Genomic DNA, 19,690 nt, shown 5'->3' on the forward strand with positions numbered 1-19,690 from the left:
ACAAAATAATAATTGAATTATAATTTCCTAGAAAAGATGAAAGAAAGATAATTATTAATTGATCATAATCTATTAATTTCTATTGATGTCTATCTGTACTGTATTATACTTATATAAAAGGATGTGTGTATGTACCTTAAGATCTCTCTAACTACTTAACTAATGGTTCTCCTTTATATTGTTTTTCTCATAAGTTCTGGGATGGTTTATAACTATCTTTCGGCCGGTAGGGTACCACAATTACCCCAAAAGAAATCAACTCTGGAAATAAATGACCCCTAACCCAGGAAAATTATCTTTTACAAACTTTGTATACGTGTAATTATTAATGAAATTTTATTATATTTATTTCAAAATAGACTTAATTATGTATATATTTTTAAATATTAGAAATTAGAAATATTATTTTTTTATGGAATAAATAACAAAATATTTTTTATATTATTATAATACATTATGTAATATTTATACAAATTAAATAAATTGTGAAAATGATTTTTAATAAAGTAAAACTTTCAAGGACTAAAAGGATTCTAGGCCGGATTATCAAGCAACTCAACAAAAAAATTACTTGTACTTAGTCCGAGAATAGTTTTAAATTGATGCATGCTTTTTTAATGTAAAAAAATTAGCTAGATATTTCTAGTTGTCCAGTTCCTTCAAGTGCTTACAAGTTTTACTTTATTATCAGGATATGCTAGAATTTCCCACAATATCCATTTATTCTATATCCATTATCCCGTTTTATTGTCTAAGCAGTCGCCTCTTCATTTGTTTCTTTGAAGAACTCTTCCATCTCGTTGGTAGCCTGTGCATCACACAGAATAAATAGTTATAGAATTAATATTAGGTAGCAATAAATACATATATTACAACAGTGTATTAGAATAGTCGACAGGTATTAACATAATATGTTTACTTTGCACTTGTATTTCTTTCTAATGATGTACTGAAAATATAAACGGAATTTTTGGGTATAGTCCCTTTCGTGGCAATGCCCCTTAAGGGGCGATTCGTTGTATATTCATAATGGCTTTTGATAGGTTATTTTAGGTTAAGTTAGGTTATATTGGATTAGGTGATTGCCCTGCAGGGTTAGGCAATTGGCCTCGCAGAATTAGAGACCCCTGCAGGAGCTAGAAATAGGAGAAAAGCTATTGTGAAAATACGAAGAATCAAAAGAGACTATATCCAAAATTTTAAATAGAATGATCTACAGGTATAAATAGAAAATTTTGAGAGTTATGTATTTTACATCAAAACTTTAATTACATATAGAAAAATCAGTGAAAGAATAAAATTTTGTTTCTTCAACTTGTACGTACACTAGTCTCTATGCACCTGCCATCTAGGGGCGTTGAATATATTCGAAGTGAAAGGTAGAGGACAGAAAAATAGACTAAAACCCACCCAATACTTTTTTTTAGAAAAAATTGCCTAAGCAATCGCTTAAGCATGAGAATCTTCCATAAAATGGAGAAATCAATTTGTTCGGTGTTCAGAAAAAGTTTGACGATATTTTATGTTTATTCTGTGCCTGCTCAAAGTTTTCAGCTCTCATCTTGGCTTTAGCAAGTATCTCTCTCAGCTCACTACTCTTTCCCTAAAGTAAATTAAATTAGAATTGAAATTACCTAATTATTATCCTTTGTTTTCCTACCTTATGTACAAACCTATATAATTTTTTTCTATGATTTGCTACCTGGGTGTAATGGCTCTTATTTCTAAAAGTGTAATTTGACTTTCAATTTAAAGACCTTCCATAATACCTGTCTGAAATTCTATGAGTTTTTAAAAAATGTTTTCTTACCTACTGTAGAACTCTAAATATTACTTTTCTATGATTTGCTACCTAGGTGTAATGACTCTTATTCCTTAAAAGGGTAATCTGGCTATCCAGTTAGAAGTGCCATAGTACCTCTTTGAACATCTATGAGTTTTTTGTTATGTTTTTCTACCTGATGAAGAAATCAATTTAATGTTTTTTAATGATTAGCTACCTGGGTGTAATGGCTCTTATTCCTTGAAAGGGTAATCTGGCTATCCAGACGTAGACCCTCTTCACCAAAGAATTTCATTAAATCATTCCTGAACAGAATAGACAAAATTTTAACCAATGCCAAGCCAAGCAATAATCATTCGTACTATGTAAATAATTTCCATAAACTTCAATTGGTGTGAGTTGAGAGGGAGGGGGAGGGGGGGGGGGGGGAATCAACCCTTTTAAGTTGCATATATGTATTCAGTAAGGTTTCGTAAATGACAATATAATTTATAGAATAGCTGTGGTATTTATGAGGTTATAGGTAAGAAAGGCACTTGAATATTGGCCTCCATTCTTAGAGGCAAAATAAAGGTTGAATTAAATGCTTCCAGACATAGAAGTTGAAGGGGGAGGGGGGTTAAAGGTATGTTTTTTTCAAACTTTGAAACTCCTCTCTTTCAACTCTTCAAATAAAAAAAAATACATTAGATAAACCCCTGAAACATATAAAAACCTCGTTTTACCCCCCTTAAAAAGCTTGGACGTCCATGCTCAAGATTAAAGAAATTTCAACTAGCATGTTGTCATTATCTTATGTGGTTATTACTGATATTTCATAGATTTGTATTATAAGAGCTGTTTTGTCTGTTATACTTAGGCTAACTTTTTGACCAACATTAAGCATTAATGTTCTATTACAAGTTATTACAGGATGTACGAATATTTAGTGCTTGTTTTATATCCTTTCTATAAATATGTGTACTTTGAATTTTCACTACATCTTAGTAGAATTGTAATTTTATAGATAAAAAAGTATGTAATTATTTAGTTCGTAGATTCTCTAAAACAAATCACATTAAACTTTTGACACTTTGCAATTACATTTAAAATGTGCTTTAATTAGTATTTGATGATATAAATATTTTTCCAGTATGGCTTCGAAACCGAATGATATCCTCTGGATTATAACCAGTTCTCAGCCATACTGAAAAATCATGAATAGCATTTTTCACGAATAATGAAATAAAAATCATAAGATTATTGCCAAACTTGTCATCCCGTGCCTTTGGCTCATCGGGAATAACAAACTGGTTTTCATTTTAATATCCGCAGAAAGCTGTCTGTAATACGATGCGATCCATGACTATTCCATATTTCAAATTACTTTTTTTTATAAATAATAGTTTGATATGAAGAAAACATAAACCATAGTACCTAGTATTTTTTAAAATCACAAAGTACGTAAAAAACATTTTTATTGTTGAATTTTTTTTTAAATATTTATCACGTACTGGTACTTTTAAAAACTTTTTTAGAATATACGTAAAAAAAATGAATTTAAATAAAAAAGGAAATAAATACTATTGATCTTATTCCTCTAAACATAAATTTCTTAAAACCTAAATACAATAATCTTCGTAGTTGAAAATGAGATATGCATTATTTGATTTTTTTTCAATCATTTCAAAATGTACTTTGTAGGTATAAATGACTAAGACAGCCATACAGACATATTATCACAGTTATAGAATAGATATGCTACTACTTAAAACTTTAGAGTTGAAAAGGTATTTTTTGTTTTGTTTAAGGGGTTAAGTGACACCCACTTACACCCCCTACTTATAAGCTACTGTTTAAATTACTCTGTATCATAAAATAACTTTTAAAAATCTATTCTTTATAAACATTTTTATTTGTCATTCTTGTATTTCAATAAAAACTCTAGAATTCGTTTGGTAATGTACTTGAACACGAACAATATTCTCCATTAGTTGCGCATCATTAACATGCTTAAAACATAACAGTAAACTGAAATGCAGTAATAATACAGAATATAGTCAAAAAGTATTGAAACGATAACCAAAGTTGATATTCTAGAGCACCTTTGAAGCAAGTGTTTTTTTTAAAAGTTTTGTTCCAAAAGAGGCTGTAATGCATAGAATGAATTGCGTAGGAGCTGTATAATTTTGCGCAAAAATTATTCTTAACATTAGCTGAGGCAAGGACTTCTAAGTTTGTTTTTTTTTGAGGGGGGGGGCAAAAAGTTAAAAATCAAAACGGCACCTCCGTTTCATATATAGGGGGGGGGGGAGGGTAATCTGTATATCATATAGGCAAGGACGTCCAAGCTTTTTCATATGGGTGGAAGGGGATGGGGTTGTAATAACGCACGGACAAAGCTTTATTATCGGGTAGCGTCCTTACTCAAAGGAACTCGCTTACCAGCTAATATCATTTTTTACGAGAAATATTTATATTAAAAAAAATATTGACGTTGTGATAAAATGAAACCTAGTACAAGAGTTTATGTAAAATCCGGAAGGGCTCCATTAAATTCTTATTTTTTTTTTGGGGGGGGGACTAACTAACCCCCCCCCCCTGCTACCTCTGAACACCAAGAAGATATCAAAACAACGTAAATTACGTACATAGTTGCGTATTGAATCTTCACAAAAAATCAGCCGTCTATCTTTAATAAAAGCTGAGAAAGTCATATTTCCCCTATAGCGTTACGGACAAATTGAATGACTGACAGACGGACATAATGAAATAGTGAACACTTTCTAACCAATACTATACCAATCGAACGCTGTTCTCCCATTGGCCTATTTAATAGAGTGGGTATCTAGACTTTCTATCTCTATTGCACTTACTTTCTAAGAGTGAGTATTTGTTTCCCATCATAACCTTCCAGAGAATTTCTTATGTTCGCATCGAAATCCTTCAGCTTCAACCAATTGCGCACTTCACTAAATAAGCAGAATAATGACCTCTTGATTGCACGACTTTTATCTGAATACCGTTAGCACTAGATTGTAATCTAGAACTATATCATAAAAACTAGCGGCTACGCCCCTAGAGGCCTCTAGTTGCACTTTAATGTTTTTATTTTTTTTATTTCAAATATAATATATTTTTAAATATCTATTTTGCGTTCAAGTCTCTACGCCAAAATTGTTTTTCTCGATTTTTTTCTGATTTCTCTTGGGATGGTTGTGGTACCCTCCCCCAAAATAGTTATAAACCTTCACGGGACCTATAAGAAGCTACCCTGTTAAGGGGAACCCAATCGGGGCAGCGGTTACTGAGATCCATCAGTACAAACACACAGACACACGGACAAACAGACAGACATCCTGTTACTTTATTATAAGGATTATGTTAAAGTAAAATAGTGTCTCTCTGTCTGTCTGTATCTTAAGATCTCGCTAATCGCAGGACCGATATGGTTCTCCTTTACGGTGAAACTTCGTAGGCTCAGGGTAGGTTCATAACTATTTTGGGGAAAAGTATTTTCACCAAATTAAGAGGTTAGCCCCCCCCCCCCCCAAATAATTTAGGGGTGCCTTTTGAGAATGGTCGCTACTCAATATCTAAGGTTTGTATATGAACGAGATAAATAATAAAAGATCACACCCCCCCTTCATCCAACCCAACCCAACCCATCAAAATTGTTTAGGAATATGATGACACATATCTAACCTCATTAACTTTCTTTCTCAGAAAGCTTTGCTGCTATTGGACATAATCACCCGTGTTTAAATAATATGGTATACCTCACAGTAGACCTTGAATCAATAAACACATCTGGTGTCTTGTGGATATCAAAATTCTTTTCCTGTATTCAAAATACTTTTCTTGCCTTTGTGAATCCTCTTTTTCAAAGACCCAATACAACAGCGGGACATGGTGCCCGCGCTGTGAGCAGAGTTACATATAACTCTTTCCCCCTCTATTCTATTCCTTTAAACTAATCTTTTAATACCCATGGATAAGACAATGGGCGAATAATTGATTTTCATCCCTAATTAAGATATAAAAAATACCACTTTCACGTAATACAATTATTCTTTAAAAGTTTGATTCTAAAGTAGTAGATTAAAAACTTTTTTTCCAATAACTTTAATCTATAGAAGGAGTAATGTTGTTTATTATCATTTTGGATTTACATCAATTTAGCATCCTGTATTTTTTGCACATTTTAAACCATGACAGTTCAAAAATGATAATATTTAAACTAATATTAGAAAATTACATTTAAAATACTAAATTCAACCATTGGAATTAAAGTTTTATAATAAATTATTTAAAAAATTACAGTATATACTTTATAGATTGCATAAAGCTGGAAGGTAAATACGGAGAAACGGACGGACAAAATGTGAGAAAGAGCAGAGGCACAATGTTCAGGAGAATCAACACAAGAAATTCCAGACTCTCAAGAAATATAGAAATTCCATTTAGAAATTTCATTGCCTAATCATAAGTTACAATCGATATATTATGACTTGGATAATGCACCAGGTTTCATGTATTATAATAAAGTGATGCCCACAGCTAGTTAAATAACAAAATCACATATCCACCCCTTTTACCAGATTCCCATCACCTCCTAAATACTAAATGAGGTCCATATTAGCAACCTAATTTGACAGCAAATTTTCCACTGCCAATATATCCACGTATGTATACTTTATCGATTAGTTACAGAGAAGCTTAACTTTTAATTAACAATGACGAAATGAAAAAAAAACTTACATAAACTTATCTTTTTGAGATATCTTATAAGAAATATTTCTATTATAGATCTTTTGTATGTACTTTTTATTAATGAGTTTCATAATATGTATTATTTATGAAAACAAGGATAACAACTTCCACGAATGTAAAAATAAGGAAAGCAATAAAACGAAAGGATAAAGTCTGCATAACAGACAGACTGACGGACCAAGTGTGTAGATGCTCAAAAATAAAGAAAATCTTTATCCGAAAAATTAGCTGTCTATTTCGAATATCATCCATCATCAAACTTTTTCGATTTAAAACAAATAGCCGTCAGAGCATTGTCGACAGACTGACGGTCAAACTAAATTATGAACTGGACGCTCATTGGTATAAAGAATCTTTAAAAATATATTCAGCCGTCTATCTTGAATAGCGGCCGAGAAATTCACGTTCCCCCCTAACGGTTTCTTACTGATAAACGGTCAGACGGACGAAAATAGAGTAGCTTCGCTAAACTAAAAAAATATTAATTCCTATCTAGGTCATCTTTTAGAGGAAAATAAACCAATATATTTACATGAATATTAAAAAGCAAGAAAATATTCCTTCGCATTTTTGAGTGTTAGGACCATTTGTAGTTCATCTTGCATGGAGCGATTTGATCGCAAACTATCCATTCCGTTCACTAAAAAAATAATGATGGCGGTTTCCCTTAAAGTGTATTGTTGAGCACAGAAACCCCCCTCACCATTTCTTTTGAAATAAATCAAATATACTGTGGGTATTTTTTTTCTTTCTGCCAAAATTCTGCGGGTGCCCTAACCCATCGGGGCGTATATCTGCAGTGCCATTACCCAGCACGGCTAACCTGTTCCCAATAATACCTAACTTTAACTGGCCTGAAGTAAAACATAACACTAAAAACTGCTCCTACTGTTATTTTCTATTGATTTTAACATAAAAGGTAGGAGGGGGTCGAGGGTACTTTACTCGACTTGCATTTTGTGGGAAACTGCCAAAGATAAATCAATTAAAAGAGTGGTAAAAAAGGTTTAAAAAACTTACTCATTTTAGGTTTGAATTTCTTGGGCATAATCAGGGGCGTTGTTGGGATGCTTGGCGGCTCACTAATGGGCACTGGTGGGGGCACAGGCGGGGGCAGGCTTGGGGTGGGCGAGTCCTCCCTTGGGGGCTGTGGCACAGGGGAATATCTTCTGGGTGGGGGTAGAGGCTTGGGTTTAAATATGGTAGGGGAAATGGGCACCTCTTTAGCCTGATCTGCCATTTGCCTGAAAAAAAGTTAATATTCATAGAGGAAAAAAATATAAATTGGAACAAGGACAATTATGTCTAAAAGTAGCAAAGAAAATTTTAAAAATTGTTACGAAAAGGAAGATAAAAAAGGAAAAAAGGAAAAAATGGAAGAGGATACAATAGTCCAAACATTAAAACATACATTATGTATATTTGGCTCCTCAAAACCCGTTTAACACATATTCACCTAGATGCTGGTGCTTTGAGGGTATCCAACGTGATTTTTGTTTGTTTTTCATTTCAAGTTTATGTTGATTAGTTGATTGAAGGATTAGTAAAATCGAGAAAGACTAAACTACATAACTTTTGTGTCACTTTTGAGGAAGACGATTCCTGTGACGTCATATACATTTCGGAAAAGAAAAAGGGAAAGGGGGAAGAAAATCTCTTCAAAAGAGATGGGAGAAAAGGGAATCGTCTTTCTCAAAAGTGACACAAAAGTTATGTAGTTTAGTCTTTCTCCTAAAATCGGACAACTGACAGACAAACATACAGAAGGACAGACAAAAAGAACTTAGCATTAAAAAATGGATTGTTTCCTCATATATTCCAATATGGCTTCGAAACTGATTAATAGCCGCTGTATTAGAACCGGTTCTCTACCATACTGAAAAATCATGTATAGCATTTTATTACAGACAATATTTCACGAATATCAAAATAAAAATAACATATCTAGTTTAAATCCTATAATTTTTCATTTTAATATCTGTGGAAAGCTGTCTGTAATATGATGCGATAAATAACTATTATTGCCTGGCTTTTTCAATCTGTTCATTTTGCCAAACACTGGTAGCCTTGACCAAGGTGGTGAGGATACTACAGGGCAGAAATCCAGTCTAAACACACATACAAAACAAATCAGAGGTGAATTCTTAAAAAAAACTTTTTTGGCTCATTGCTCACTAAAATAGCGAGGCAAAATCATCCCATCTAAATTTTTAGCGAGCCTCGCTGATTTTAGTGAGTTAAAAGTTTTTAAAGAATCCACCTCAGTACAATAAATGTATTAAGTATATGTATATGTATAACCCAGACAACTACCTGGATCAAGAGTTGGGGACCTTTTTCGTCTGTTAGCAAATTGCTTTCTGCTCTATTGTAGCGGCTTGGCTGTGTTAATAATACAAAATTATTGGCTTATATTTAAAGACCTAGTTGAAAGTAGAAACAGGGTCCGCTAGTTGGTGACATACAGCTAGTATTTAACCCCTTTCCCTCTATTGTTTTACTTTAATATTAGTACATAGCCAGGGGTAGCTATTCTAACCAACAATTCTACAAAAAATCACAAAACCTTATTAAGTATCTGGTGGTATATTTTGTTTTTGGCATGTAAGTGAAGAGGGGTGGGAAAGAAGGGGAGGAAAAGGGAAGTTGGTTGTGGGGAAATTTTCCTTTAGAGTTGTTTGTCAGAATATCATTCCCTTGTCCCTGGTACATAGCAAGTGTCTTAAGGGATAGCGTGATGGGCGATAAATAAATGGACAGCTCCAATGATGATAAGCACAATTCCCCTATCTATAGAGTACAATCATTGGTTGTAAATGAAATTTTTTACTAACCAATCAAATTTAATAAAAGATTTTAATGAAATTTAAAAAAGTTTCTAATCAAATTAAAGAAGTCTTTTTTTATAAAATACTTTGGGTACCCGTGTAATTTACAGTCCAATATCCCCTCCCTCCCCCGGCAACTAGGCAAAATATTGACAATTGATAGTTATACAGCAAAATTTGATTCTAACTTTATTGTAACATACACCATCTATTCTTACCTCATCATGGATAGTTCTACACCTCCACCATTGTTTGTTTGTCTCCAAGGCCTCCAAATATTCTCCTTTCTGCACCTCCAACTCTTTCCTAAATGTTAAAGGGAAAGGGATGATTATAATAAAAATGACAGGAAAAAATCACGCAGCCTAAAAAGATAAAATATTCATATTTTGCTTTCGATTATGATGCTTTTACAAACAGTGACGTGTGATTCAGCAGGATTTGTGAATCCCTAATGGATAAAAGGCGTGAAAAGGGGGGAATACAGGCAATCAAAATTTTAATTTAAATGGGGGCATTGAAAACCTCATACCCCACACCAATGTTTAAAAAGATATTAATATTTATAATCTATATTTAAATTCTCAAGTATAACTTAAAGTTTCCGCTTATCATTGGGTTCTAATTTTGGCACAACCAGCATCATAACTAATGACATTCAAAAGGATACCTATTGGTGCTTTGTCAGATATGCTATAAAAAAAGCAAAAAAGTTTAAATTTCTTAATCCTAAATAGATACTCGTTAGGACTTCCAGACAAAGTTCATGAAAAGTGATATAATAATGTTATTTTTTAAATTGTATTATTGCTTATAGTTGCATTTTCAATAAAGATAATATTATTCTAATGTATGCTTTAAATTTTAATCAATTAAATTTTTTCCTAGAAAAGATATTTTTATAATTGTCTGTAAATTAACTCAGCATTTTGAGAAAGTAAGGAAAATGCATAATAAGCTTTATGGAAATTTATATTTTGTAATACCTTTTTTTCAATAAAAAAAAACATTTAACAAAACTCTTTTAAGAAATACTAATACAAAAGAACATTTGTCTGTTTCTGATGTATTTCTTTTTCTTTTCTCATGAGAATAAAGAAAATATTTTTCTTCTTTTAACAATATGAATATATACTTTTTGCTTGAGCTCATCAATTCATATAAGTTGTACAATTATGAAACCAATTAACATCCAGCAGATTAGAACAGGTTCTCTGCTACAATAAAAAATCATGTATAGCATCGAATTGTAGATAATTTTCCACAAATATTAAAATAATAATCATAAAATCAATACCAGTTTTGCTAACCCAGGCCATATGAAAAACTGCCCAATAAAAAACTATTATCGCATTGTATGATAGACATATTTTTATCGATAGTAAAATGTGAGATTGTTATAAACCAACAAGAACTTAAAAATTTAATCTTATTCATGGCATAATATGTTTTATTTCCAATATGGCTCTTGAACTGTTCGTTTTAACTGGATGAAAATTGGTTGTTAGCAGTGTTTGAATCTCATATTTTGTTTTGTTTAAGGATATGTCGCTTTCTTGTTGACCTGGGTCCAACAAAACAGGAATTTATCTAATAATTTTTATTTTTCAACCTTTTAATTACTGTCCAATATCCCAAAAACTTCCATCCAAAGTCATAATTAAGTAGGTGTAAGGAAATGTGTGTTAAAAATTTTATGTAGATAATGAATAGTCCAACTATACTTGATAAACTATGATAAATCTAGTCTTGTCAAGCTTTGAGACTCAAAATGTTTATATTCTGTTTTTATGAGGGAAAAAGATTTAAGTATAAAGTGTACAGCTTGTTTTTCTTCTAAAATAATGTAAACATTATACCTTCATACAAAATTTTCCATAATAAAGGCTTACTTTAAAGTATTTTTTTTGTGTATTAATTTTATGTATACGACTTTTAAAAGCGAAGCTTTTCTAGAATTATGGCTGTCCGTCCGAATATAACGATTGGCTTTTTTTGTTAATTTAGGCATGTTATAATTGTCCTTTCAATTTCAACCTTTGCATGATAATTCCTGTAACAGTTAGGTACGATTTAGAAAGCAAAGCAACTCTACAAACGTTGACAGAAAGCATGCTAACGCTTACCTTTTTTATCGACAACTTTTTATGATATAATTATCCTATTCAGGCTTCCGTATTTACGCAATGTTGCAACGACATTATTTCAATTTTGGTTTATACTCTTAAATTGATATTCTGCTGATTAAGTTTTGACACTCTTTAAATGTCAATGTTAGTTTGTTCTGATTTTAGAGCTTCACTTTTATGTATGTTGTCATCCCACTTTAAAAAAAAATATTATCAAAAAAGTGTTTTATGAAGTAGAGATTAAACACTTATAAGCTGACATAAATGTCTAATTGAATGTACAAGAGGTACTTAAAACTTAATCAGGAAATTATAGGATTAAAAAGTGTAAAATGGATAAAATTAATATTATTATAAGTACTTCTTTTTAAGATTTTTCTTTAAAGTACTATTGCTTTATATAATGAAAATAAATAACGTTTATTTTCTCGGCTTCTAATAAAGACAGAAAATTGAAATTTTTAATGAAGATTCCTATGACATATGCTCATCTAATCTATACATTGTTTTGTTCATCTTTCTCTTAGTTGGGGTGCTAGATCGATTCCAAGATTTTTACGTTTTTGTAAATTTCCTTTTCAAATGAAATCGGATTCTACATATTTTTACGAAGTTTCATTAAGATTTGTATATTCATTGGGGTGCTTGTTCGATTCCTGGATTTTTAAGTTTTCATGATTTTTTCGAAGCCTTTTCAAGATAGACGGCTGAAATTTTCAGGGATTGAATAAGTTTGCACTCTACATATTTCCATAAAGTTTTATTAAGATATGCTTTTGGTTTGGGTGCTTCATCGATTCCTATTTTTTCAAGTTTTCGAGATCCCTGATAAAACCTTAACACAAGACATGTGTTAGTAATTTCCATCACAAAATACCTCTAGATTTTGGTTTAAGAAGACTGTCAAAATTTTTGGATGAGCTTCGACAACCCTCATTTAAAACCCTGTGCATGCTACTGGTAATGCCTATTTCTGAATGAAATCCTACCTGGATCTTGGAAGCCAAGGATACAAAGCCATGACCACTGTGGCATTTGCTTCAAGTAGTTCATCACGGAAGGCATCGTTAGCTTCTGTCTCATAATCTAAAATTAATATGAATTGTCTTCAGGTATTTCATCAATTTAGCGCTTTGGGAACTTTGTTGATTATGTAGGGGGTGGACATTGTACACCCTCTAACAAGACAAAAAAAATACACCCTCAGGCAAAACCCTATAAATAAATTTTTCCTCTAGATACTAAGATAATGAGGGGGGGGGGGGGGAGTACGTTGCAGGGGTTCTGAAATAGGCTTCAGTGAAAGCACCAAAAGAAAATAGTAAAAATTAGTTAATAACCACAAAGAACTTTGAAATTCCTTTGAACATTTCTTTTTAATAAATAATTACTTACGTTCATTTCAAGAGGCGTATAAAAGGGGGGGGGGGGGGTGTATCCATCCCCTTGGTAAAATTAAGGGGGGTACACTAACATTTTTAATACTAAATATTTAATAAAAATTTAAAACAAAATTTACCCCTGCCAACAGATTTCAGGGGGAGTAATTACCCCCCCCCCCCCAAGCAAATTTTACCCCCGGGGAAAAATTTTTTTTTTTTTTTTTTGGGGGGGGGGTTAAATTTTTTTTGCCATTTTACCCCCCTAAAAACGAATTACCCCCCCCCCCCTTAAAATTTTTACCCCCCCCCCAAAAAAAAAGCTTGGACGCCCCTGTGAACTAAGCATTTCACCCTAACTCAAATTTTCAGATTAAAGAGCGCCTACATAGAAAATGAATAAATAATAGTTATTATATATTATAATTATAATTGTTTGACGTTGTTATTTACTAAGTATATTTGTGATAACTTTTATTTAATGAAATCTTCCAATTTTTAACATGTACAAAACGGCCTGCTTAATTGCTTCAAGATCCATGTCAGATCTATATAGGAAATAAATGTCTATAAACGAGCTCAAGTTTTCCAAGGAATATTTGTTTAAAACTCATAGTGCTCCAATAATCCATAATAAACTCTCATTGCCCAGGACGATAAGACCCATTATTTTACTTTATTAAAAATAAATTCCTTTTTTTAATTTCATGTTGCCATTTACCTTATATCAATATATTTAATTTCTAATCATAAAAAAGAAAATTTAAATTTATAATATAATAAATTTAAGAAAACTCTGTTTTAAAAGAATTCGATTGTGGCGACACTTTGTGTGTTCAAATATTAAACTAAAATTGTAATCATCATCATTAACCCTTTGGTGATGGTAATGTAAAGAAAAAAATATAATTTAAAAAATCTTTTTAAAATTATTTAGATTATTAAATATTTACTTTCTTTTAGATAGTAATGCCGGGTGAGGAAAATAGATTTATTGAGAAATAGATATGCATATAGAAAACTAGCCAATAGGGAGATAATTATATCGAGCCAACTCTAGTATATTATAACAACGTCAAACAATACAAATGTCCAAAGACAAGCCAGTATACATTGTAATTGACCAATGGTAAAATGTATAATGGCCTACCATTGATCATTTGTAATGTATGACGTCATTTTTTATTAGGCACTATCCACTGCTTCACAAAACAGGTATTGATTTTATAATTTTTCCGTATTGCTTGGAGCCGGTTCTAATCCAACGGATATCAATCGGTTTTGAAGCAAATAATTTCTTGGGCATTTTAAAAATTGTCGTCTCTGCGAATCATCTTCTAGTTTATGTTTTGACTAGCGGCTTCGCCCCTTAAGTACCTATGGTGCTGCCACCACTAATTTCAAATTGATTTAAAAAAAAACTTGAGGAGGATTTATTTTTTGGGGTTGGAGGTGTCCCCCCCCCCCCAAGAAAATAGCCTAAAACCACCACAGGACAAGTTTCAAAAAAGTGTATTTGTTGAATTTTATCTTTTTCTACAAAAATTTAACCATACTCTCATTTTATATTGGTTGCAAACAGATTTTCAGCTTTCTCTTTTGAAGTTTGAATAAATCAAACTTTTTAGTATATTCTATACCTATATGAGCAACTACTTTTTCTGTTTTTTACCTTATGAATTATTTCGACAGATTTTTTATAAAACAGCTTGCTTTATTGCATCAAGATCCATGACAGATCTATATAGGAAATAAATGTCTATAAATGAGCTCGAGTCTTCCAATAGTAGAGTGTTTAATACTCATAGTGCTCCAATAATCCATAATAAACTCTCATTGACCAGAACGATAAGACCCATTATTTTAATCTATGAAGAATAAATTATTTTTTTTTATTTCATGTTGTTATTTGAATTATACTAGAGTATTAAATTTTTATTCATAAAATAGAAAATTTAAATTTTTAAAATAGAAAATCAGAGAAACTTATTTTTAAAATAATTTGATACTAGCGACGCGTCTGTAATGTGATCAGATATTGAACTAAAAATTAACATTTAACTAAACATTTTAACCCTATCAGGACGATAATTTGAAACAAAAAATACTAGGATCCTAAAATATTTTAAAGAAAGAGAGAAAAAATTATAAATATGGTTTTAAATAAAAATAATGAAATTTAAAAAAGACGGAAGGAAAGGGAAGTGAGAGAGAGGGACATTTAATCTTTAAAAAGTGATGAAAAAACGAAACTAAAGTTATAGTAATCTTTATTTGTAGTAACTTTTTTGTAGTTGGGTTGATATTCAGGTATTAGACAATGGAAGAAAAAGATTAATATTCAGGGATAGGACAATGGAAGAAAAAGATTAATATTCAGAGATAGTCCAATGAAAGAAAAAGATTAATATTCAATCTAGCCAATAGCGAGATAATTTAAGAACGCCGCCTCTAGTATATACATAAGTGTGAGTTACTGAATGTTTGAAGATTTATCCTTCAATCTCTACTTGTAGCGAAGCTACTTTGTAATTGGGTATGTCAGTCCACCATCCATGTAAAGCAACTTAAAAGTATTTTTTTTCAGTAATCCTATTATATAAAGTAGTAAGCGTTTTTTGTCTGTCCCGAAGGATCTCGCTAATCGCTAAACAGATATTGTTCTCCTTTACAGTGAAGCTTCTTAGAGGTCCTGGGAAGGTTTTAAACTATTTTTGGAGAGTGTGTTTTCATCCCCCTTACCCCCAAATTTTTTTTTTTTAAAACTCTTTTGAAACCCCAATTTAAAATGGGATGAGGTCGACTTTTCCCCCTTCTACCAGTGTCTCTAGAGACCTCTAGGGGCGAATCCGCTAGTTTTATTATATAAGGAACTAAATAAGGGTTTTAGTCTTAATAAATAGTCTTTGAATTATTGCGCTGATTGAGTTCTCCATTTAAGGAAAGCTTCGCAAAGGTCCTTGGATGGTTTTAGCAATTTTAAAAAAAATCAAGAGTTGGTAGGGTTTTAGGCTATCTTTTTGCCCCTTCCTTCCCTAATGTGTAAGGAACACCTATAGGGCCATAATTTCATAAATATACTTCTATGGCGATAATATGTCAGCGATAACCACTTTTATTCAATAGCATATAGTCGATATAAACTAATAAAACGCAGTTTTTTTTGCATTATGATTCCTGTAGTAGTTAGGTACAATTTAGAAAGTGTAGCAACTCTATAATCAATACCAGAATATCCGTACGTCCATTTTAAACATGTCGATTTTTTGAAAACTGATTCCTATTACAACAAGGTAGAACACAGTAATAGTGTCTGACTGATTATGACGTAACAAAAAAAAATTAGCCAATGAGAGGCCGTTATTGACCAATGGTAAAATTTATAGTGGCCTCTCATTGGCTAATTTTTTTTGTTACGTCATAATCAGTCAGACACTATTATTGTGTTCAATAAGGTACAATGTTATAAGCGAAGCATCTCTATAAACAAGTCCCAAAAATGGAAGTATGTCCATTAACAGTATGATCTATTTATGGAGTTTTGCAACAAATTTACTTACAATATTGTATGCATTAATATTCTTCTAATTCAGTTCTGACAATCTACAAGTGTTAATGTTCGTTTGTCCTTCCAATTCAAAGCATCGTTTTTATGGATGTTGTCATCCTTGTTTAGGCTACATTCTTTATTTAAAATATTTCACTTTTATTAAAAATTGAAATATTTGTTGACAATTATGTTAGGATTTTAATGGAAATTTTCATCCTTGTTCGTCTTACTCAGATTAAATTTCAACCTGAATATTCAGTTTCAAACAAATTCTTTTCCCAGATCTTATAAAATGTTAAGGAAAAACTTTTTGCTTATTGTGCACAACATTTCTTTCTGGTCTTTAAACCTGCTTTTACGTGCTTTTTGCATGAATTAATATGGAATAAACATGGATTTATATTGACAGGGGAAAATTTGTTGCTAATTTATCCTGCTGACATGAACCTCATTTATTGGTCATTTTGTTCATCAACTATTAGGGAGACGAGGGTTATTTTAGCCAGTTGCGAGTATCACTTTGTTAGAGTTCATCTGGTCCAACATCCAAGTAATAATATCTATCCGATAATCCATTCAAATGCTGCTTCAACTAAAAACTTTAGTTATGATAGGCTAGCCAGATTTTTTCAAATATGCTAGGAAAACCTGCGTGCCTAAAAGGATTTCCTAAGCCTTAAATAGATATAAAATGGCTTATTTACCTTGACACCACTCTTGGCCGTATTAGGGGGGTTGTCAAGGGGAGTGTAGAGAGGTGTAAGTTGGGTGTATACACCCTTATACTGCGCGCATCTGGGAATATATACATAGAAACATACCTGGCATAGGTGCGTCTACAACTGGGCCAACATCATTTCCATTTCCGTTGTACGAGTCTGTTCTTGGTGGGACAGGTGACATCTGAAAAAGTTGTTCTTGTTAGGCCCAAATAAAATTGGCAGTTTCCCGTGCCTATAAGTATTTAAATATTCTATAATATAAAGTAGTAAGATTTTTTTTGTCTGAAGCTTAAGATTTAATAATACCGAATTAGTTGTACTTTTAAGAGAGAAAAAATATTTATCTTGTTGTGGTTCCTGACCTTCTTAGGCGTCCCCTAGATGCTAGGGGTTAAGCAACTAGTTATATCACTTCAACAGAAAATATGTGAACCAAAAAAAGATCAGCTAGATTTAATATTTCATTTGTACTCTATGAAAATATATCAATATATTTTGTACTTTAAAGGACGTAATTTTTAAGGAACAGACTAAAATGATTTTTAAAGAAGGAATGTTTTAAATGTTAACTATTACAAGATCAGTTCTAGCATTGAATAAAAACTTACAATATCTTTCATTATTTAGAGCGGATACCTTCAGAAGCACTTAGGTACATTTTTTTAGTTTTCGAAAGAAAAAGAAAAAAAAATTGGGGGAGGGTGGTAGTTTCCTCCCCCAAAATAGTCAGAAACGTCCGAGGACCTATGAGAAGCTACATTATAAAGAGAACCATATCGGGTCAGCAGTTAGTGATATCCTTCGGTACAGACAGAAAGACAGACACCGATAAAGATGAACAATTTACCAACATTTAAAGAACGATTTAAAATTAATTTTTAATAGTTTTAGTCACTACAATGCAATGTAAGAAACCAGATATAAAGTTACTACATACTGAAAGAGACAACAAGACAGACGTTAAGACGACCTTTTTAAAAGCTTACATTTATTCTAAAGATTTACATTCAAGATACAGACCGACAAACCAACCAACAGATAAGTCTTTTTTAATGAATTTCTCACAAAAAGATTATCTTTTTATATATTCTTAAAATGTAGATCATTTTATTTAAATGTTCTTAAAAATCTTACATTAGAAAAAATAAGTTCCAAGACACATAATAAACATTTCCATTGAAATCAATTCTTAACTTCGTAAACAATTATACTAAATCTTATAAATTAAATTTCCAAATATTTTTTTTCTATTAAAATAACAAGGAAGACAATATATAAGTAGCGAAGCTATTGAATTAAAACTAAGAACTTTGCAGCTATGAAAAATGTATTAAAGAGCATTACCGATAGACCAACGGACAATATGGGTTTTAGAGTAAACATCCATTGGTTAACCAAATTTCAGCAAAAAAATAAGCCTTTTATCTTACATAGCAAAAGTAAAAACATAATTCCACTATAGGCATTTGATGATCACTAGAGCATTACAGACTACCAGACCAAGTTAAATATAAAGTAGATACCGCTATCAAAAAATTCGTAACCCGAAAAAATCAGCTGTCTATCTAGAAGAGCAGCTGAAATGATATTTTTTTTCTCCAATTTATAATCAAAAAGATATAGAGTAGATGCTAATGAAAAAAATCAGCTGTATACCCTGAATAGCAGCAGAGAAATTCAGTTTTCCCAAGAACGTTTCTAACAGACGAACATTTGAAATCATATAGTCGCTTCGCTACTAAAAACATTTAATAAGAACGAATTCGTGAACGGTGTAGAAGCTAACCTTTCTCTGAATCTCTGAAGTGGCCGCATAAATGGGGGAGAGGGGGCGTTCAGGGGGAGGTGCAGTCACCACGGGATACTCTTCATCTATGTATCCTGAAATTTTTCAATAAATTTTTAAAAATCTATACATTGGTTTTCTGAACAATATTTAAAGAAATATTCATAAAGGTTTTTATTTTTATTTTTAGGGACAAAGCTTTATAGTTAATGACCACTTTCTGCCCCGCAAAATTATTTGAGTTTAATTACACTTTTGCTGTTATCATGAACAGGCAGATTTGAGTGATCAAAACAATGTAATAATACAATGTTTTTACACGTTTTAAATAAAATATAACAAGAACATCAATGTCCAAATTTAGGAAGCATACCTGGTGACCATCCATCAGAGAAAACAGGTTTGTAAGGTAGATAATCACCAACATATTCAGCCCTGAATTAATAAAGTTCACAAATAAAACTGTTTTGTAACAATGGATATAAAATAAGTGGATATTGCGAGTAATTCTTTCTCCCACCTGTATTTTATTTTATTATGTATTTGAGGGATTGTTTAAACAGTTTCCACAGATAAGAAAATGAAAAAAAATAGTATTAATTCTCAGCAAGGCAGCAACAGTTTTTATTTACATAGTCGTGAAAATTCTTTAAAACTGTACACAAACTTTATTTTGAAAAAAAAATAATTTGATTTTAAGCCATTCTGGAAAAACATCTTTGAAGTAGATTTTTCTTGTATAGGTAAAAATTAGTTTTTTT

The 19,690-nt window shown here is 31.7% G+C and overlaps 1 protein-coding gene across 1 annotated transcript in view; it reads right to left on the bottom strand.

The window, feature by feature from the left end:
• Positions 1 to 323: 323 nt before the first annotated feature.
• LOC145325176 (epidermal growth factor receptor kinase substrate 8-like) overlaps positions 324 to 19,690 on the bottom strand; it is a 44,442-nt gene continuing 25,075 nt past the window's right edge. Inside the window, exons 15-27 of the mRNA XM_080168043.1 lie at positions 19,303 to 19,364; positions 18,930 to 19,024; positions 17,243 to 17,324; positions 12,482 to 12,578; positions 9,582 to 9,669; positions 8,561 to 8,643; positions 7,556 to 7,779; positions 7,093 to 7,175; positions 5,542 to 5,600; positions 4,639 to 4,734; positions 2,001 to 2,088; positions 1,538 to 1,603; positions 324 to 808 (exon numbers count right to left, since the gene is read on the bottom strand). Coding sequence (XP_080024169.1) covers positions 752 to 808; positions 1,538 to 1,603; positions 2,001 to 2,088; positions 4,639 to 4,734; positions 5,542 to 5,600; positions 7,093 to 7,175; positions 7,556 to 7,779; positions 8,561 to 8,643; positions 9,582 to 9,669; positions 12,482 to 12,578; positions 17,243 to 17,324; positions 18,930 to 19,024; positions 19,303 to 19,364 — 1,180 coding nt within the window. The 3' untranslated portion in view covers positions 324 to 751. The remainder of the gene's footprint in view (positions 809 to 1,537; positions 1,604 to 2,000; positions 2,089 to 4,638; positions 4,735 to 5,541; positions 5,601 to 7,092; positions 7,176 to 7,555; positions 7,780 to 8,560; positions 8,644 to 9,581; positions 9,670 to 12,481; positions 12,579 to 17,242; positions 17,325 to 18,929; positions 19,025 to 19,302; positions 19,365 to 19,690) is intronic.

This window comes from Acartia tonsa, chromosome 7, assembly GCF_053477335.1.
Source record: "Acartia tonsa isolate MP-2025a chromosome 7, ASM5347733v1, whole genome shotgun sequence".
Lineage (NCBI taxonomy): Eukaryota > Metazoa > Arthropoda > Copepoda > Calanoida > Acartiidae > Acartia > Acartia tonsa.